Source organism: Oryza sativa, chromosome 1 (genome assembly GCF_034140825.1).
Source record: "Oryza sativa Japonica Group chromosome 1, ASM3414082v1".
Classification (NCBI taxonomy): domain Eukaryota; kingdom Viridiplantae; phylum Streptophyta; class Magnoliopsida; order Poales; family Poaceae; genus Oryza; species Oryza sativa.
The window spans coordinates 35366824-35388708 of NC_089035.1; the positions used below are offsets into that span (position 1 = coordinate 35366824).

At 37.8% G+C, this 21885-nt stretch overlaps 2 protein-coding genes across 4 annotated transcripts; both read right to left on the reverse strand.

Annotated features, from left to right (window-relative positions):
• Positions 1-9578: 9578 nt before the first annotated feature.
• LOC4327489 (calcium uniporter protein 6, mitochondrial) lies at positions 9579-12598 on the reverse strand. Its single transcript, XM_015770335.3, has 2 exons — positions 11939-12598; positions 9579-10395 (listed from the first exon to the last, which is right to left on the reverse strand). The coding sequence occupies exons 1-2, from the start codon at positions 12365-12367 to the stop codon at positions 9907-9909; spliced, it is 918 nt and encodes a 305-aa protein (XP_015625821.1). The 5' UTR covers positions 12368-12598; the 3' UTR covers positions 9579-9906.
• A 3748-nt stretch (positions 12599-16346) lies between these two features.
• LOC4327490 (uncharacterized) lies at positions 16347-20901 on the reverse strand. 3 transcript variants are annotated; one of them, XM_015768601.3, is made up of 9 exons: positions 20781-20901; positions 20521-20624; positions 18063-18151; positions 17836-17962; positions 17571-17645; positions 17349-17470; positions 17196-17271; positions 17035-17094; positions 16347-16892 (listed from the first exon to the last, which is right to left on the reverse strand). In XM_015768601.3, exons 2-9 carry the CDS (start codon positions 20596-20598, stop codon positions 16737-16739), a joined length of 783 nt encoding a protein of 260 aa, XP_015624087.1. In that variant the 5' UTR covers positions 20599-20624; positions 20781-20901; the 3' UTR covers positions 16347-16736. The 3 variants fall into 3 exon arrangements, with proteins under 3 accessions (XP_015624087.1, XP_015624100.1, XP_015624116.1); XM_015768614.3 differs by having other exon boundaries at positions 20521-20682; XM_015768630.3 differs by lacking the exon at positions 20781-20901 and adding an exon at positions 18393-18453 and having other exon boundaries at positions 20521-20611.
• Between the last annotated feature and the right edge of the window lie 984 nt (positions 20902-21885).

Genomic DNA, 21885 nt, shown 5'->3' on the forward strand with positions numbered 1-21885 from the left:
AGCCGTGTAGGCGGAGACACCAGTCGGCGGCGATGGAGGCAAGCCGGCGGTGAAGTCGTTGTTGATATCAGCAATGGCGGTGGCGAGGACAAGCCGGCGGAGTGGACTCGCGGCCGATTGACCGGAAAGCTGAGATGCCTTGAGTCCATGACCAACATCGTTCGCCTCAGTAGTGCCGCGTAATTATATGCGAACAACAACAAAAAATAGCAAGAAATTAATCTGAGATTAGAAATCAATCTAATATATATTGATTATTGATAACAAATTGAAACGAAAAACTCAAGTCGAGCAGTGAGGCTGGATCGTGGGTGATAGCCGGCGACGCGCCATGCAACATGTATAAGCCCCGGCAACTAACTGCTAACTCGATGTTCTTTCGGTATGACGCCATTATCGGAGATGGCCGGCGGAGCACATCAACTGTCATACATGGAAACAGGAATCGAACGGCACATGTGTACATGCAATAGAAAGCAATTAGTAGATTAATTCCAGTCTGCATATACGTGTTGATTAATAAATCAACAGATGCGTGTGTTTAATTTGCTCCTGGCGGCCTGTGCTACTCCAGCAACACGTCCAACTGCAAGGAAAGGAAGAGAGGAGCACTCGGACACGGCAAGGGCACCCGAGCAGGCGACGATGATGGCCGTGTCTCGATCTCATCGAGTATATGAAATGCATCAAAATATCAGGAAATCAAACAACGATTAAAAATCAATCTAATAAAAATTAGATTGGAACGATAAACCCGATTAAAGATTTGAGCCGTCGAAATTGATGAGATTGATCTCCGGGCTTCTTCTGAAGTTGATTCCATCGCACTTTTCGACAGGTAATTCGACGCAACCCCTACCTGGCGCGCCAACTGTCGAAACTAGATTTCGGCAATAATAAAAGGGGTAGCGCACGAGCCCTAAAAGTGGATGGATGCGGAGACAAAGGATTTAGACAGGTTCAGGCCCTCTCAATGAGAGGTAATACCCTACTCCTGTTTGGGGATTTGAATCCGCCGGGTGTGTATTGATCTGACGATCTAGTTGTGTCATGCCCCCTAGAGGGCCTCCTGCCCACCTTATATAGGATGGGGGGCAGGATTACAAGATAGAAACCTTAACCAACACGGTATCGGTTTACTAAATCTACTTTACAATCTTATCAAACCAGGACTTTAGGCCGTTCCATAATATACAGGGAAACGTAATACCCAAGTCATAATCTGTTACATATTTCATATATATAAGTTATCCCCTATAACTAGTCGGATAACCATGCCGTGTGGGTATGGGGTACCCATAATCTCCACAATAGAGTAGTACTCCCTCCATTTTTAATAGGTAACGCCGTTGACTTTTTCTCACATGTTTGACCATTCGTCTTATTCAAAAAATTTATGCAAATGTATAAGATATAAATCACACTTAAAGTACTATGAGTGATAAAACAACTCATAACAAAATAAATTATAATTACGTAAATTTTTTGAATAAGACGAATAGTCAAACATGTGAGAAAAAGTCAACGGCGTCATCTATTTAAAAAACGGAGGTAGTACGTCGTTTGGATTGTGGTCAATTCTTGCCCTACCAGTTATTTGATAGTTTTGAATAGTATTTACTAACTATTTGGATTGAGGCCAAATTATGCCAATTCAATAGAGTTGAAACAATACAATCCAACCAAAAATTTGATAGGACTTAAAAACAAAACAACCCATAGTGTAGAACGTGATTTCACCGTTACTCGCGAGGGAACATTCTCAAAGTTGTTATGCTAGCAAATGCTGCTTTTATCCCTCTTCCTGTGTATCCAAACAATGATGAGATACAATTGATAGTGAAATGGTAAAAGATGTGTGGTTTCAACTCTATAATCATGTGTTCAATCTCCAAAACACACATTTTCTTTTTAAAAAATATTTGGAGGGATATCTCTCCCCCCAAAACACACATTTTCTTTTTAAAAAATATTTGGAGGGATATCTCTCCCTCTAAATCTCTTTTTTTTACGGAGGGTGTACATCCAAATGTTTGGAGCTATATCTCTCTCTCTACGGAGGGTGTACTTCCAACCTTGTTGTATTCAGGTGCAGGTTTTGCCCTTTTGGGGTTGGGCCTCGAATGTTAATTTTAAAGTATATTGTGCACCTTCTTAGGATGAGTTCTTTTCAGCAAATCAAAACGACAAACGACATCTTTCTTGTATTTCATTAGCATATGCTTCCCAAATTGCCAAACAATATATTCTGTGCAAAATTGTATATATAGAAGTTCTCTTTTTGAAAAAAATATTTTTAAGTTTATAATAGTTAACACTTAATTAGTCATGCTAATGATTATTCTCGTTTTGCATGCGGCGAAAAAGATTAGCCAATCTGTCTTCTCGAACGAAGCCTTTGATCGAAAAGGTAGAGGTACCTCATCTGCAGGGTTACTTAGGAATCCATAAATGTACCATATCTTCTTCTCTATCTTTTTGCTTTTTGAATTTTAGGGACAACATCTTCAGGTATTAATCTATCTATCTATTATATTATTAAAACAGCTTTGAAAGGAGGCACCACGTTCGCTGTGGGGGCTAATAATTCCCACATTAATCGGAGAAAAAGAAAAAAAAAAGAAAATGAGAGTCCAAGTAGAAATACAATCTAAAAATAGTTATTAAAACAGCTTTGAAAGGAGGCACCACGTTCGCTGTGGGAGCAAAAAATTTCCACATTAATCAGACAAAAAAAAAAGAAAAGGAGAGTCCAAGTAGAAATACAATCTAAAAATAGCTGAAATTCGGAATTAAAAATAAGCAATATTGAAATAAGTTTCCATATAAGAACCTAATACGAGATTAATCAAAATTCGAAATAAAAATAAAATAAAATCCAAAATTATAAAAGGAAAGGAGAGTCCAAGTAGGAATACAATTTAAAATAGCTGAAATTCGGAATTAAAAATAAGCAATATTGAAAGAAGTTTCCATATAATAACCCAATACGAGATTAATCAAAATTCAAAATAAAAATAAAATAAAATCCAAAATTAGAAAAGGAAATGAGAGTACAAGTAGGAATACAATTTAAAAATAGCTGAAATTCGGTATTAAAAATAAGGAATATTAAAAGAAGAGTTCATATAAGAACCCAATACGAGATTAATTAAAATTTGGAATAAAAATAAATAAATCCGAAGTTAGCAAAAGAAAATAAAATAAGAGTTCAAGTAGGAATACAATTTAAAATTAGTTGAAATTCGGAATTAAAAATAAGCAATATTGAACGAAGAATCCACGTAAGAACCCAATACGAGATTAATTAAAATTTAGAAAAGGAGGCACCACGTTCGCTGTTGGGGCTAGAAATTCCCACATTAATCAGAGAAAAAGAAAAAAAAAGAAAAGGAGAGTCCAAGTAGAAATACAATCTAAAAATAGCTGAAATTCAAAATTAAAAATAAGCAATATTGAAAGAAGTTTCCATATAAGAACCCAATACGAGATTAATCAAAATTCGAAATAAAAATAAAATAAAATCCAAAATTAGGAAAAAAAAAAGAGAGTCCAAGTAGAAATACAATTTAAAAATAGGTAAAATTCGGAATTAAAAATAAGCAATGTTGAAAGAAGTTTCCATGTAAGAACCCAATACGAGATTAATCAAAATTCGAAATAAAAATAAAATAAAATCCAAAATTAGAAAAGGAAAGGGGAGTCCAAGTAGGAATACAATTTAAAAATAGCTGAAATTCGGAATTAAAAATAAGTAATATTGAAAGAAGTTTCCATATAAGAACCCAATACGAAATTAATCAAAATTCGAAATAAAAATAAAATAAAATCCAAAATTAGAAAAGGAAATGAGAGTCCAAGTAGGAATACAATTTAAAAATAGATGAAATTAGGTATTAAAAATAAGAAATATTAAAAGAAGAGTTCATATAAGAACCCAATACGAGATTAATTAAAATTTGGAATAAAAATAAATAAATCCAAAATTAGCAAAAGAAAATAAAATAAGAGTTCAAGTAGGAATACAATTTAAAATTAGTTTAAATTCGGAATTAAAAATAAGCAATATTGAACGAAAAATCTACGTAACAACCCAATACGAGATTAATTAAAATTTAGAATAAAAATAAAAATAATATCTAAAATTGGAAAAATTAAAAGAGAGTTCAATTAGGAATATAATTTTGAAACAACTGAAATTGAAAATAAAAAATAAAAACATTAAAAGAACATATTGGTATTAACTAATTTTTTTAAAAAAATACTGAAATTAGAAAAAGAAAAATAAGATTTCAATTAGGAATACAATTTATAAATAACTAAAAATTTTTGATAAAAATAAAGATTATTGAAAGAAAAGACCATCTAAAACATATGACGAGATAAATTAAGTAACAGGCCTATAAAGGAGTGGAGTGGTGGCGGTTGATACGACATATAAAAATTGTTAATAAAACATCAAATAGAATCCTAATGACGATTAAAAAGAAGAGACGTCAGGCAGGCCGTGAAGCAAATGAGTAAGGCGGTTGCCGAGACTTCTTAGACAGTAAAAAAACAAACCGCATTGATAATCGTATTCGATTTTTAAAATCTCAATGACAATAAAAAGGAGAAGCAGCGAGCGGGGTGTATAAGAGTATAGTTGCAGAGCCACCGACGGTTGACGGGACTTCTAGAAAATAAAAAATAAATTTCAACGATAGTTATATTCCATTTTTAGAATCACAATAACAATAAAGAAGTAGGCGGCGAACATGCTGTAGAGGGGCATAGTGGCATCATTTGATAGGACTTCTAAAAATTATAAAAAATGAAACTACAAGTCCAACTTTTAAAGGTTCAGAACTTCTAAAAAGTAAAAAAAACAATGATAATCATATTCGATTTTAAAATCTCAATGACAATAAAGAAGGTAGACAGCGGGCGAGCCGTAGAGGAGTACAATGGCAAAGCTACTGACGGTTTGGCAGGACTTCTAGAAAGTAAAAATGAACCCAAACGATAATTATGTTCGATTTTTAAAATCTCAATAACAATAAAGAGAAGAGACAGTGGACAGCCCGTAGAGGAGTATAATGGCAACGTTTGACGGGACATCTAGAAATTATAAAAATGAAACACAACGTGACAATAAACTCTAAAAACTATAAAATCCAATTTTTAAAGGTTCCAAAAAGAATGAATAAAAATAGTGGTAGATCGAGCAAGCAAATAAAGGAGATGACATAAGGGGTAGCAACTGGTGTGACTTTTAAGAACTATATAATTAGAAACACGAGGATGATAAGGTTTGGTCTCTCAAAGTCTTAAGACAATGAGATAGCTATTTAATAAATTTTAAGTAAAATCATACTTAAAAAAATATATGATTTTGTTTGGGTGTTAGCCGCGCAATTGGGCGGGCCACCCAGCTAATGGGCATCAATCCCAGGGATTTCCGTGAGTTTTTTATGCCAACCAAAAACACTAACCATTCAAAAATCAGAGTTTTTTTTACCGCTTTGTTAGCTGATATTTGCTCGGTGCTTTGGACCACAAGAAACAACATGATATTTAGATCGAAATTGGTTTATTTCCCACCAATATTACCTTTACAAATCATTTTTAATTTGGTGCACTGAAAAGTTCTTTATCGCGCTGAGGAGGTCGAGATGATAGACCTGATGACTGATAAGATGAAAATGGTGATCTCACTGCTTTGAGAGATCAGAGAACTGGGATTGGCTAAATCTTCTTTTTTTTTTCTTTGTGCTGGCAAGCTAGCTAATATTGAGATGTTCTCTTGCTCAAGTTCCTTGTTGAATTATTAAAACAGCTTTGAAAGAGCGCATCATATTCATTGTGGTTACTACATATTTCCACATTAATCGAAGAAAAAAAGATCTTAATCGTTAAATCATGGTGGGTCCGGATTGTAACGGTATGGATTGCTTGATATAATTGTATATAAAATACAATATAATTGTATATAAAATACAATTATATCTACAGAAATAGAAGTTAAAAGTTTAATATGAAATCTATGTCTATAGAAATAGAAGCTAATAGTTGTATATGAAATCCAAATATATTTCTACATATAATGATTTCTATATCTTTACTATTATAAAAATTGAAGATGTTTTTGCCGGTATTTTGGTACATCATCCGTGTATGAGTCGGTTTTTTAATTCGTTTAGGTTTTTAAGTTCGTTTGCTTTTGGAAATACATATCCGTATTTAAGTCGGTTTTTAAGATCATTCACTTTTGGTAATACAGAAGGAATCATATAAGAAATCTGTTTAAAAAAAACTCGAATGCTAACTTGAGACGATCGGACTCCTAACTGTAGCTCATGATTTTCTAAAAATATATATATCCAAGCAAACTCCCACAGTGAATTTCATCTTAACTAAACCATATAACAATAATAAGATTAAAATAGACTTCACCTATTGCAACGCACGAGCATTTTTTCTAGTAGAAATAAAATTTCAGAGTTGTATATTAAATCTAAGGCTTGTTTGGCATGGGTCTAGTTTCAACTCCATCTCTCCTAGAGCTGGAACCCAACCGTTTAGCTTCACCGAAGAAGGAAGTGGAGCTAGCTGAAGTGCTCTAACAAAATAAACTAGATAGATGGAGCTGAATTTAGGTTTCTTCGCAACTTTACTTTAGACCCTATTCCTGAAGTTAAATTTAGAAGTTGGAGCCTTATCAAATGGGCTCGAATTATCTAGCTCACGTGGTGCCGTGGGGCAATCCCATAGTTTGTGTTAACTTAGAAATAAAATGTACTTAGCAAGAAGATTACACATTTTTTATAATATGTATTCTGCTCCATACATATATGATTTAAGGGTTAATTAGATTCATATCATTAAAACTTTATCAAATTGAAAAAAATATCGCTACAATTCGTGTGTACCACTACATTTGTCTCGGCCCCTCCACTGCTATTGTTGTCATCCTACCGGCCGCCGCCGGAATCGCCGGGTTAGATGAAGTGTTGCAAAAAAGATAAGGGTGTGTTTAGTTCACGTCAAAATTGAAAGTTTGGTTGAAATTGGAACGATGCGATAGAAAAGTTGGAAGTTTGTGTGTAGGAAAGTTTTGATGTGATGGAAAAGTTGAAAGTTAAAAAAAAAAGTTTGCAACTAAACTCGGCCTAAGTCACTAACCTATGATTCGAAGGTAAAGACTGGTTGCAATAGCAGCCTGCTCCAGTCCATATCTGATTGTTTCTACATATACTCCATGACGTTGTCATGTAGTGCCGTGTGACTGCATAGACCACGGAGAATACGACTCACGCAAGGCCGCCAGCGGCAAGCGCCACCTTTGTTTTTAATTTCGTTTAATACTTTAGTGTTACTAAATTATTAGATACTAGCTGAATACACATAAGTTGCGACGGATTATTGTCAGTATATCGCAGTGAAGACAATTTGTCACTGAACATTGCACTTTAGAGGCTCCTGATTATAATAAAGTTGATTGCCTTGCCGATGATTATAGTGCTACAATCGTCTGTGTAGACTTTGATTGTCTCGAGTATGGAGAAAATGTGTACTAAGGTCTTTCAAAATAAATTGATTTTATAAATAATATTTATTCGGCTATGATATATTTTGGTACAGAGTGATTGGAACATTAGTGCCTATAACAAAATCATTCAGCAAGGGGACTAGCTGCTAGCCTTAAGCCTACCATTGTCAGTCTGTGAGCGGACAAATGTGAGCAAGGTACGCGAGGGAGGAGAGAGATCCTCTGACATGTTAGAGAGATTTGGTGGCTGACATGTGGATCCATAGATAATGGATCCCACATGTTAGTGTTCATGTCACGCTGTGCAGTAACGTCAGAGAAACTGGTTCCCATGAGAGACAGAAGGCAGTTTTTGAATCTAAAGGGCACATGCTACACACCGATAATTAGGACCCACACGTCGACGATAGGATGGTGGTGGCAGTTCACTACCATTAAAGTCTTTTAAAATAGTATGGATTGATAAGTGCAACAGTGCATCGTAAAATATTGTTCTATTTTACGTTGCTATAAAATATATCATGAATTCATATGAATTATTATCATTTATTTTTGCCACTTAAATTAGGGCTCGGTTTAAATTTCACACAGGCCTCCCAGTTTAAGGACGACCTGTTCTTGTACTCTTTTCTTTGTAACTGTTGGAACACAACTTCGGCCAGTCAACTTCGAGTATCTGATCCACCCAAAACACCCAAAGGCAGTCTTCAGGAACCGATATGTTTTAAACGTGTTGCACATTTGAGCGTCGTCCCCTGTTTTTTCTAAGCATACCACGAAGTTCCAAACAGCAGTGGGCAGAAAGCGCAAAATTGATTATCTCGAGCATATCTCAGTCAAACTCAAACAGCCAAACATAATCCAATGCGATTACACGAAGGTCGCTATCAGACAAATCCAAGCAGAAACAGGCACAGCGATCTGGAATTCTTGATTCCTGAATCTTGCCATCTTGATTCCAAGAAAGCGACGTCCCGCTTAGCAGCAGCGGCCGCCGTATCATGCCAGGCATCTTCGTGCGCAAACAGGGTAAGTATCTTGACTTAAACCAAAAACTGATGTCAACTTGGGTCACCTGGCCAGGCGGCTCAGACTGAGTTCTTCCCTATTCTTTTCTAACTCACCTCTTATTTTTCCGCACATACATTTCAAATTGCTAAACGGTGTGTTTTTTTTAAAAAAAAATTATAGTAAAGTTGCTTTAAAAAAATTATATTAATCTATTTTTAAGTTTATTAGGTTAATGCTTAATTAAATGTGTTAATGGGTAACACCATTTTCAGTACGGGGAGGTGGAGTTCTGAACTCAGTCTCAGGGTGTGTTTAGTTCACGTTAAAATTGAAAGTTTGGTTGAAATTGTAACGATGTGATGAAAAAGTTGAAAGTTTGTGTGTAGAAAAGTTTTGATGCGATAAAAAAAATTGGAAGTTTGAAGAAAAAGTTTGGAGCTAAACTCGGCCTCAGTAGAGCTAGAGGCTAGAGCCGTGGAGGCGCGGGACATGCTGGCCTACGCCTCGCCGGCGCCGGCATTATATTCAAGAATTGTGGGTGGCGGAGCGGATCATCCGCCGTGCGCGGGCATCGGGTTTCAGGCTCGACGACCCTGTCTGCTTTTGGACCATTGCTTTCATCCACATGGAACCATCGGCTCAAAACTGCAAGGCCCTTCATTAGAAAATGAATCTCGGCCTGATTGCGATCAGACTATTTTATTTTCAGCTTATGCATGTAGACTGGTTGACCATTTGTGGAGTTCTCATTTTCTTTTCTTTTTCTTTTTCCCATTTGTGGAGTTCTCCTTCAGGACCGGCCGGTGCATTCTCTTGAAATGAATCGCAGTTCTCTCTTGCTTTGGTTTCAAAAGGTGCATTTGTATGGTAATGTCACGGTAGTTTACAACTCATGGGAGATCAAACACACCATCAGAATGCCCTGGTATCGTTCTGTCCTGTTTTGAACAGTAATCACCATCACACACTAGCAGATCAGGCACAATACAGAAAATATATGGCAAGTATTCGAAATCGACCAAAAAGACCATAAAGCTAATGAATCTGTCCACATTGCACAGTAGATTAGCAGTGGCTGCAGAGATACACAGCTCTCGGTAAAGCTTCTGGTCATATGATCATACATGTAAAGCTTTCCTTCCAACTATCATGTGCTTGTGCTTCAGCATTGTTACAAAAAAGGATTATAGTAGCTATTAAACCTACACATTTGCATAATGGAAGACCATAAAAAGGGTCGCAAAAGAAATATGTCCACCTCGGCAATGCAAAATATCAGCTTTGCTAGTATTTTCTTGATCATTACTCCAAGAAAATTGAACAAGAAAAGAAGCAATGGTAGATTAGTGTTTGAGCGAAGGTTGTCATTTGTTAACGGACAACTCGTGAAGGTGAGCCATGTCAGGGTTGGGAGTTTGGTTTGTGCCACACATCTTCTCCAAAGGACCTTTACAGCGCCTCTGGAGCTCCAGGTACCTATCCAGGTTGAAGTTCTGCCTCTGAATCAGCTTCTTCTGCCGAGACTCAAACAGCCTCTCCATGAAGTCTCGGTAAGTTGGATCCCTTGATGTGATGAGGAAGTAGGCATACCCTACAACCAGGCCTGTCGTGGTGGTGAAGAAGGTGATGGGTTCCATGACATCCCACGAGAACTCCCAGAAGGTGAGCCTGAAAAAGAGCCCAACCTGTGTGATCAAGAACCCTAGCCCAGACCAGAGGATTCTACGAACTTGCTTGTGTGCGAGCTTGTTTATATCTTCCAACTGTGTCTGCAGCTTCTTGAGTTCTTCCTTTCTTGGATCATCCTCAGGTGTCAGCGCGAGTGGCATAGCTTTTCTTACAAGATCCACGATCTATAAGAAACAAACAAAAGGAACTAGTTAGTGCTAAGTTTCTTTATTATTATTATTATTATTATTATTATTATTATTTTGCTAGCAAGTTAATGCAAAGTTAAATATCAGATAAAGTTGCTTGCTGTTTAGAGTAAAACCGCGTAGAGAACTTCTGCAAACCTAAAGCCTGCACTGATAGATTTGATGCAAAATCGTAAAAACTAATTCATACTTATCACAACTAGACACAACACAGAATACTGCACAGACGAACAATTTACTCACTCCGTTTCATATTGTAAGATTTTCTAGCATTACCCACATTCATATAAATGTTAATGAATCTAGACACACATATACGCTTAGGTTCATTAACATCTATATGAATGTAGATAATGCTAGAAAGTCTTATATTTTGAAACGGAGGAAGTACCTTTTAGTGAATCAGTTTGCTCATTACCAAGAAATGGGGCTTGCTATCAAACAAGTGTTATGCATGATAGATTGGTTGTCTCATACTACATGATAATGAAAAGAACTGTTGGATAAACCTAGTCAGACCCAGCAGGCACTCATCTACTTCTACTAACAAGTCAGTAATTAACTAACAGGGACCCGAGAGGCCAAGAGCCCAAGACTAGAAAGCACTGTAATGAATATGCATCAGCCTCTACACGGCAATGAGCCAGTGACCCACCATCGACCATCCCATATGACACCGAAAGGGCAAAGGAAAGAAAGGTAGAAGAGAAAAGCATTCAATAGATTCTTTATCAGCACACTTAATCGGAAGAATTCCTCTCCATCGAAGAAACGAGGACGGCTTTTACACCGGTGCGGTCCGCGTGCGCACACCTGCGCGGTGCATCTTGCACGCACGCAGTGAGCCACCAGATGCCACCACTTGGAACCGCGTCCAGAAGCAAGCGAGACCTTTCCTTTTCCTGCAACAGGTGGATTTGCCAAGAGGTCCAAACAGTACGGCCAGTCCCCACGATGGTTGGTCAGTTCCCATCAGCAGTTAAACGGTACTACACAACAAAGCTGAAGATGGATGGATGGATTAAATTGTTAAAAATATGGGGGGTAATTACTCATTAGAGCGATTTGGATGCCATTAGGCAAAACCCACTAAAATTAGGGCGTCAAACTTGGGCCAGAGTTTGCATGAGATGCATGCAGCATTGGACCACCGATGGTTAAGTGCACTTCTGCTCGCGGGAGATCTACCAAATGTTGCATATCAACATCACAAATTCAGTACCAGGGGGCCAAGGATCTGTACTTTAGCCGTTAACCGCGGAGTGATCTGTTCCTAGTGGACCATATGCTTCTCCGGCCGAATTGGGGATGCGCCAAACAAATCTCTGGGTTGCACCGAAAAAACAAAAACGAAATCTAATCGATCAGGAAGCTAACATGGGCTGTCGGCCGAACACACCAAACTTCGAATCGGCCAAGTCCCACGAATCGCCGAGCGGCGAACGCAACAATCCAAAAAAAGGAAGAGAAAAAATTCTGGAAAAAAAAAACAGTGAGGTGGGCGAGGGGGTGAGCTGACCTTGTCGGGCTGGAGGTAGACCTTGTCGCGGAAGAGCAGCACGACGCCGGCCTCGTCGAGCGCGCCGGCGAGCGCCGCGGCCTCGGCGCGCGTCCTGGCGGCTCCGGCCTCCTCGCACGCGCGCAGCAGCTCCGCGTACGGGATCACCTCGCCGTCCCCGAGCTTCCGCTTCAGGGCCTCCACGTTCGCCAGCCGCATCAGCCTCCTCGCCTCCTCCGCCGTCACCTCCGCCTCCCCGTCCTTCCCCGGCACCGCCGCCGCCGCCGCCGGGAGCGACGCGTACCAGCACCTCTGGAGCTCACGCGGCGTCACCCACCTCCGCGACGCGGCATGCTTCCCCGCCGTGGACGCGGAGGCACACGCCGCGGTGGCGGTGGTGGTGGTGGCGGCGGCGCGGAGGAGGGAGCGGGAGAAGCGCCACATTGACATCTCTCTTGGGTGAATCGCGCGGGCGGGAAGTGGAGGAGAGGAAGGGGAGATGATATGGGGGAAGGGGAGGCGGTCAAAGCGGGAAGCGGGAAGTATGGCGATTGGAGAGGAGAGAAAGGAAAGGGAAGGAGGGGAGGGGAGGGGAGGGGAGGAGGAAGAAGAGGCGGAGAAGGGGTCGGGATTCGTTTGGTTTATTTTTGGAGGCGAGGGGTTTTCTGAACCTCGCTTTCCATTTTATCGATGGGTTGCTTCCTGTATACTTGTACTGTACACACAGGGAAAGGGGCATGGTAGTGCACCTGCTCCTCTGCTGAACGGCCGGTGCCGTGCTTGTGCTATTGCAAAGGAGAATTCTCCCCGTAAAAAAAAAGTCAAACTCTAGAGTTAAACATGAACACGTGTATTCAGATTCATTTCTAAAGTTTACTCCATTTATTTTAGGTTATAAGTCGTTTTAACTTTGATCAAGTTTAACTAAGTTTCTATAAAAAATATAATAATATTTTAATACTAAATTAGTTTCATCAAATCAATAATTAAATATATTTTCATAATAAATTTGTCTTGGTTTAAAAATGTTACTATTTTTTCTACAAACTTGAGTTTTATTTTGACCAAAGTCAAAATAACTTATAACCTGAAAAGGAATAATTCTTTTTTGACAAAAGAGTACTATTATTTACTCCGTGTTAATACTAAAACAATGATTCTAAATATTTTAAAACATCTATATTCTAATGTTTTGGAACCTACAATAAATTTAGTCGCATGTAGGTTATAATATCTTAGAACAGGTTATAATATCTTAGAACAAAAGTACTCTATCCATTTCATTTCATATTATAAGATATTTTGACTAAAGTCAAACTGCTTTAAGTTTGACTAAATTTGTAGATAAATATAGTTATATTTATATTATCAAATTAGTTTTATTAAATTAATAATTAAATCTATTTTTAAAAAAATTATTTTGGGTCAAAAATATTATTATTATTTTTTTATAAACTTGGTCAAACTTGAAGCAGTTTGACTTTGACCAGACTTAAAACATCTTATAACCTGAAACGGAGGGAGTAGTAATAAATTTCTTCCATATGCCATTATGCAAATAGTGGTAACAATATGCTAAATAGTCAAAACGGTGACAGAGTATGACGATATTGTTTATGCTCATGGCAAAATTCAACTCTAAAAACGTGGCATCCACCAAAGGGGGAAAGGAACAAAGGCAGACGATGTAGTGGTGGAGGTTAGTTCTTGTCTTTATTTCAGAAATTTTCCGTTTAATCCCATATTTGTTTTCTTAATTTTTGTGGGGGAGCCCGTCTTTGTATCTTTATTCTGTTTTCAAAAGTTTAGTATTCTGTTTTCTTTGTATGGCTCTATCTGTTGATGTAATCGTCTGAAATTAATAAAAGCTTCCTTTATAAAAAAGAATCGTATTCGTCCATATATGCAAATATACTTGCTGTTGAGTACTCAACGCCATCACAAATTATATAAGAGCATGTACAACGGTTTTTATTAGTGGTCTCTCTCTATTACCATGCAAGTAAGTTTGGTAACATGGAAGAAAGAGAAAAGAGGAAAGAGAAATATAGTTGTTATGCATGATAATAACTGTTCAGCAAATTTTGTTGCATGGTGGTGAAAAAAAGAAAAGAAGAGTAAGAAAAAGTATTTTGATACATTAATAGTAGAGACCATATTATCTTCAACTGTTGTAGGACGTTAGTCTCTAGATAGTATAGAGCTTATACCTGTCTATACCTTTGTACATGCTTATGTTCATATGCAAATAGTGATAACATAGAATAAGCAATAATGCAAATAGTCAAAATAATTGCAGGACACTGTTCATACTCAGACCAAAATTCAACTTAACGTGACTCCTACTCAGGGAAGGAAAGAAAGACAAACGTCATGATGGCAGGCGTTAACACTTTGTCTTCCCTTTTATTTCAAAATTGTCCTTCGCCCGTATTCGTTTCTAAATTTTGTTTCAAAACGCTCAAGACTAGAGTTTAAATCTTATCATACCAGATTTTAGAAAACATAGGTCACGTATGGAGAGCTAGAAATTGGGGTTTTAGCACCTACATTCTCCTAAAATTTACAGCTTTCTAAACCATTTGGATTCTCATCGACCATACAAAATATGTAGTGTAAATAACATATAAGGTGTATGGCAAAATCTATTGAAGAGAAAGTATCTCTACAATCAGATTCTCATTTTTTGTCAGGTCTCATAAAGGTCAAAGATACCTTCTTAGATATGAGTTCTTATATTGTAAATAATAGGAAACAAATAAGGTTTTGGGAAGATAAATGGCTAGGAAATCTGGCTTTTAAAGACAAATATCCATCTTTATACTCTATTGTCCGAAGGAAAAGTTCTACTATTGCTAATTTTATGAGATATGTTCCACTCAATGTTTCCTTTAGGAGATCATTAGTTGGTTAGAATCTTGCATATTGGCATGAATTGTGTGCTTCTATTGTACATATTCAATTGAATCAATCCTCTGATAGCTTTAGATGGAATTATCATCAGAATAGAATATTTTCTGTTAGGTCGATGTATCTAGCTTTAATTAATAATGGTTATATTAAGAGAAACAAGATTATTTGGAAGCTTAAGATGCCACTTAAGATTAAGATTTTTATGTGGTACTTGCTTAAAGGGGTTGTGCTAACCAAGGATAATTTGGCAAGACGAAATTGGAATGGCAGTTTAAGATGTTGTTTTTGTATGAAAAATGAGACTATTCAACATCTTTTTATAGAGTGTCATTATGCAAAATTTGTTTGGAGAGCAGTACAGTTCTCTATTGGTTTATAGCTTCCTACTACCATATCTAATATGTTTGATGGTTGGCTCTTGGGGGTAGACAAGAAGAAGAGTAAACTCATACTTGTAAGAGCTTCTGCCATATGTTGGGCTCTGTGGTTGACTAGGAATGATATGGTTTTTGACAAATCATCATCTATCTCATATATGCAGGTAATTTTCAGGGCAACATATTGGCTCCGATTTTGGGCACAGCTGCAAATGTGTGAAGATGATCGAGAGCTTATGAAGGTTGCATGTCGTAGGCTTGAGACAATGGTCATGCAACTCCTTGCAAACTATGGATGGAGATTCACAAATAGACTTGAATAAATGTGCTCTCCTTATCTTAGTTTGATCTTTTATTTTGTGGGTTGTGTTTAATTCATTTGAACTACACTCAGTGTTTGGGTGTTACTTTTGTAATAATTGACTGTAACTCTGATGAGCAAAGGCCGGGATGTTTTATTCCATTATCTAAAAACAATAACTTATATATTGTGGAAATTTAAAAACTATCGTAGATAGGATGTGAAAATTAAAACGTATGATATTTTTTTACACGTCACCATGAGTGAAAATTAAAACTGACTCTTGAATTTACATCATACTAAGAGTTAATTTCACTTGTAATGATGTAGACGAAATCTCAATCATTCAATTTTGCATCGTACAGTAGTTTTTTAAGTTTCTACTACATATAATTTTGATCACATATTTTGCCCTGCCAAACTTTTTCCAGGATTGATTTCTATAGCTATCTACGCGCTTTACCTGACCATCCGGACGATGTTTCCACAAAGAAAGAGAGGGGAAAGCGAGATTCGGAGGCCAAAGAGGAACTACCATTAACAGCAGGAGGAAAAAAACTTGGAAAGCGAAACGCTCCCGGACGGAGTCCACTACTGGTCGACACGTCTTTGACGCTGCGCTCGCATGTTCCGCGGCTAAGGCAAAGCTCACGCCCAAACGCTTGGCCATTTTTTTTCTACCACCACACACTGCCACTGCCATTGTCACCCCTAATTGTCGAGGAGGTTTCATCAGATCCACTACCAACCCCACAAAGGCCCGAAGCACCAAACTACCAATCCACAGGTTTTATAACAAGAGCAAATGATTTGATTCGTTCAAAAAAATAACAAATGATTTGCTTATCGATCCACGAAATGCACGTGGAAGTCCACGAAAATTGCTGCAAGTTGCCGACAGTTCGATAGTACAATATTACTGTGTGTCTGTAGGTAAGCAGCTCCAAGCGAGGAGTGACAATGCTGTTATAAGATAGTGTACAGTTGCCTGGATGGACGATTAAAAAGAGGAGAGGTTAGAATTATTGTAGTGACTGCAGTATGCAGGCTACTCTACAATAAAGTTCTCACACTCGCAGGCAATTAGAATTGAAAAGATATACTACTAATGAATAGAAAACGCCCAAATGTAATGTAAGTACAAAGGATGTTTAACTTTGATTTGTCGAAAGTTAGACGCACTAACAATAAAAGTGAACAAAACCTCCTTCCACCTTCCTTGTAAGTTCTACTCTGCCTTTCCGTTTTCACTTTGCTGTCTCCTTTTAGACAGGGTCTTCAACATTCCCTTGAATATCTTCCAGAACCAAAATAGGTTCATCACTGCCAGCGCCGGTGGCACCGTCAGTATACTGTAGAAGCCCAGGGGGAAGATGGACTTCACCTGAAAGTATGGCATATGCGTACAGAGAGCATTAGAACAGAAATGTAACAAGAAAAATATTGCCGGTAAAATGTAAAGGTAGATGAATTTAATAGCTATATTTGATTTGATTATCTGGGAAACCTGGTAAAGTCATGCATACCTGATCAAAATGGAAGTACATGTGAGTGAAGAAATATATGAACAAGATTACCCGAGCAACCTGCAAACCAACCAAAGGTTTGTAAATCACGTGTTTCAAAAGAGCAATAGGAGAGCTGAAAATTTGATTAATTATTTAAATCAAGTCATCATGGGTTATACCAGCCATCCGACAAACAGAGCCAATCCATTGTATAAGTAAAGGTTATGCGTCTTCTTACCAGCAACCTCCAAATACCTGCAGCAGACCATCATGAATTCAGAATGAGCAAAAGCTTCATCAGGATAAACAGATTTAATAGAACTGGACATTACCATCTAAGGTTCACAAAGGGAGTGGTGGCTTCAGTAAAGAGAACCATGAGTATGTACATGTGTGCTTTGCCACTCAACAGAGCAAGACAGATTGCATACATCGAAAGTCCATGATGCAGGAGCTGAGATAAAATAAATCCTGGTCAGGGAGAAACTGAGACAACAAGTTTTACAGATAGCCAGTATATTCACGTGCACTCACTCTAACAGTGTAATACTTACATATTCCTTTCCACCTAAAGAGGGGAAATACCACAGAATCATCACCAAATCTGTCAAAAAGTAACCAATCGAGACCTGCACAATACATGAATTTAAAATGATACATTATACGGTTATCATTTGCATGTTGTGCCACTTGATGCAAAGAACAATATGAAGAACATTTTTTAGATTTTCTTTTTATTTTGTTCTGAAAGGTGTGCATAATTAAATTATATGAGAAAATTTAACTTTCTCAGAACAGAGCAGGAAATGAACAGCTTACCCCAAACATGGCATCAGATAGCCATGAGTTTCTATCAATTATTATGTTGCTATGGAAGAGGTCAGATATCACAACCAGGTAAAAAGAAACAACAGCTGCAACCAATGCATGGAATGTAGAGAAACCCCTATCAACAAGTGGCATCATGTAGTTAGACTCAAAATGGAAAACAAGCAACAATAATGACAGCAGATAAATAACAAAAATTGTGTTGGAGAATATCTTACCTATTATTCCATTCAACCTTTTTCATTGGGCTTATATTGTCATAACCCTTGAAGCAATGAGAGCTAACCTTTTGAGTTATGTCATATACCTGGAAGGGCAAAATGATGAGTGTTGGTAGCAAGATACAATGAATTCTAAAAGAGATAAAACTATCTGCTTCAACATTGGTAGCAAGATATAGAATATCATTTTCAGTTTAGGAGACAGTAGTTAACGAAAATAAGAGGCAGCTATTGCCACCATTGACTATTGAATATATGATATGTAACCTAAGTACCACTCTTATTCACATAAGACATAACCCATAACAGAGCATATTTTTCACACACCTTTGATGTGAAGGAGGATGGCGTATACTATGAAGAGGATATCACGTCTAATTTCAGCAATCTGTACTTTTAAAAATAAATTAGCACTACCATGTGATCTAGGGAACAAACTCCGCAACTTCTGCATACGGATAAATATTCCCCTTTGCAGATGGCATGTACTCGTTTATATGCTTCATAGAACTTACATTGAGATCTGTAAATCTCAACAACACAAAGGACAATGCTCAACTTGGTTAAATAAATCGATACATGCATATATCTTGAGCAGATTTCTTTTGTTAATGCGTGAATGTATCTCCAACTAACCTCACATTGGAGGATGCATGTCTAATTGAGGGAAACATACTACCTTGCATAAATAAATTGCAGCATAAGTTTTCATGATATTGGTATTAGGCACATTGAGAAAAACAAATACTTATTCCTTTTCGTGCAAAAAAAAATCCTTATTCCTAACAGAACTGAATGTGCCCGGCCAATGTTTCCTTCTTTTCCTTCTATGAAGTACAGTGCAGAGAAACAGAACAGAACACGACAAATGACGAGAAACAGTGCAGACTACTCCAAAATAACTAGAGAACCTTTGCCAGAGCACACGAGTTATACTGACTGCACTAACTAGAGAAATTCCAACAGGAGAGCAGTAATTACACGAAAATGAGATATTTCGCTTAAGCGAAAACTATTCAACAATCAACACTGTCTTGCTCAGCTCAGCACGGTTGAATGTCACATTCTTGCATTGAACCTACGGCCTATCAATACCAGGCAGCCACACATCATGAATCAGTTATCACCAATTGACAAGTATAAGCACCATCATCCAGACTTCCAGAGCTGTGGCCACCCGCATTAATTTCACCAGCTACTAACCTCTTATCTTCCTAACGATATTGACACTTTAACAGTAGTATTTGGACAACCTCCATGCAACACAGAAAGCAACATGCACAACTAATTTCATAGAGAAAAAAAACAAAGAGTAAATTTCACAAAACTACATATTTTTTTTATGGTTCAAGTTGCAGAAAACCACACATATTTTGACACTTGGCACTTAAGTACATATATTTTGGTAGTTTAGTTTCACAAAACCACACTATCGATAAATGGATTCACTTGTGATATGACGACGTGGTTGTTTCATCTAGTATGAGGACGTGGCATCATATTAATTTCGTGCGATGGCTGATAATAGAATGTCATGTCCTCGTCCTAGGTGAAACAACCACATCATCTCGCGGGTGAATCTATACATCGATAGTGTAGTTTTGTGAAACTACACGACCAAAATATATGTACTCAAGTGCCAAGTGTCAAAGTGCGTGTGGTTTTCTGTAACTTGGACCACAAAATATGTAGTTTTGTGAAATTTACTCAAAAACAAAAAACCGAGAAAAGCATGAACATGGCATCAAACTAGCAGATAGGGATGAAAACGGTCGGAAACGATCGGAAAACAGCCTCAACCATTTCCGTAACCATATTTTTCTCGGAAACGAAATCGGAAACGGTAAAGTCGGAAATGAAAACGATATCGGAAATATCGGAAAACCGGAAACGGAACAATACGGACGGAAACATGTCGGTACAGATCGGAAACCGGTAACAAATACGGAAACATTAAACTATAAAAACATATATTTAACTTTACATAAGTATGTTATATATATACATAAATTCAAGCTTATACTATATAAATTATAAATTAACTTCATTTTAGCCATGTACAAAAGTTAGAGATTTTATTGAAGAGTCATTCAATCTATAAGCTGTGGGTCAAGTATAAACATGTCCTATAATATTGACATATTTAGAATACGGTAATTACCATATTATAAGAAACGGTAATTTCCGCAAGAATACGGTAAATACGGAAACGATCGGTATAACAGCAAAACCATTTCCGTTTTCATTTCCATATTTTTTACCATTTCTATTTTTGTTTCGGTCGATTACCATTTCCATATGGCTCGGCCGGTAGAAAGTCGAAAATGAACTCCGGTCGGCCGGTAATTACCGTTACCGTTTTCACCCCTACTAGCAGACTAAAACTGAGCGATTGAAGTGCTGAAAACTAAGCCAGAAAAAGAAAGAGGGTTAACGGGTTAAGTGGACATCTTACCGCGGCGCACATGGCGATGCCGGCAAGAACCGACGCCGGCCACAGAATCCGCTCCTCGCTCCCGAAATTCCCATCCATCCCTCCTCTATCCGCTCAAATCCAATCTAACAGAGTTAATAAAGAGAAGCGAAATTTCAAAAGAGACTCCTCCAAGAAAACAACCTGCACTCCCGAATAATCCGGAAACACACCGCTCGTTCTTTAGTTCTCTTGCAAAAGATAGATTCGCCATGGGCATCAAGAATTTGGTGCGTACTTACCTGGATGAGATTGGGATGGGGAGTGACCCGCGGCGGTGGTCGCGTCTCTCCTCGTCGTTCGCTTTTGCTTCTGTGCTTGTGCTTCGCGCGGGTTGGGTTTTCTTCCTCGTCCTGCTCGGCTGCTCCTGCCTCTTCGTTGGGGGGTTTTAAAAGGGGAGGAGACACACACCTCGAGGCGAGTGGCACACTAGTACACGACCATCTGGTCCATCTCCTAGGCGCTACGGGGGATTGATTTGTCCTCCTTGACTCCTTGTGCGTGCACTCGTGCTGGACCTGGACCATGGGAGTCGTCATTAGAAATTTAAACGGAAATAGGATGTGACGTACGGCAGTTTTTTTTTTTTCTCTTTCGACAGAGAGTGATGGTGCTTTTTTTTTTCCAATCTTCTTTCACGTATTTTGGTCGAGCTAAGCTAGAGCAATTAAGAGGTGCTTTCTAGGTTCATGTGCGATCTCACCTCCTCCATGTCTGTCCTAAGTAAATAAAAGCACGTAATGGTGAGGTACCATATTTAGAATTGAACATAAGAGTGTTGTGCTAGCTAGTGTCACCAACTAAAGCGCAATGCATCATAGTATCATACCATATGCAGATATGCTCTTCGAAGTCATTAAGGGCCTATTCACTTTAATGCCATTTCAAATCATATCCTTTTTTTTTTTTGCTAAAGTTAACGAAAATGTGCATCTGTTTAGTTTCTTATCAAACTTTGGTAAATATACTAAAAATTTGGCAACTGCACAGTAATGATCAAAATTTAGTAGCATGTACGTTGGTAACAAAGTGAACATATTCAAAATAGTTATCTTGCCAAAATTTGACAATATTACTAACCTTACTAAAATTTTATTATTGCTTTGGTAAGGTTTGAAATGGCATCAAAGTTAATACGCCCTAAGCCAAACTAATTGTCAAATGGACCTCTTGGCCTCATTCCTCATTTTAGCAATATACCTGGAGAGACGTGTTAGAGGCATCAGCATATAAAAAATAATAATAATGTATGACATGATGTGAAAAAAAATCATTAGTCAACTATTTCACCGAACTCTAGAAAGAACCTTTGCATAATTCAACATATTATAATTATTGGCGTGGTAC

Excerpts from the sequence above, each read along its gene's own strand:
- LOC4327489 (XM_015770335.3), bottom strand. The coding sequence starts at position 12,367 with ATGTCAATGTGGCGCTTCTCCCGCTCCCTCCTCCGCGCCGCCGCCACC. Across the intron at positions 10,396-11,938 it reads TCTACCTCCAGCCCGACAAG|ATCGTGGATCTTGTAAGAAA; the intron begins GTCAGCTCACCC and ends TGTTTCTTATAG.
- LOC4327490 (XM_015768601.3), bottom strand. The coding sequence starts at position 20,598 with ATGGATGGGAATTTCGGGAGCGAGGAGCGGATTCTGTGGCCGGCGTCG. Across the intron at positions 18,152-20,520 it reads GCATCGCCATGTGCGCCGCG|GTATATGACATAACTCAAAA; the intron begins GTAAGATGTCCA and ends TTGCCCTTCCAG. Across the intron at positions 16,893-17,034 it reads TGTACTTCCATTTTGATCAG|GTGAAGTCCATCTTCCCCCT; the intron begins GTATGCATGACT and ends CCATACTTTCAG.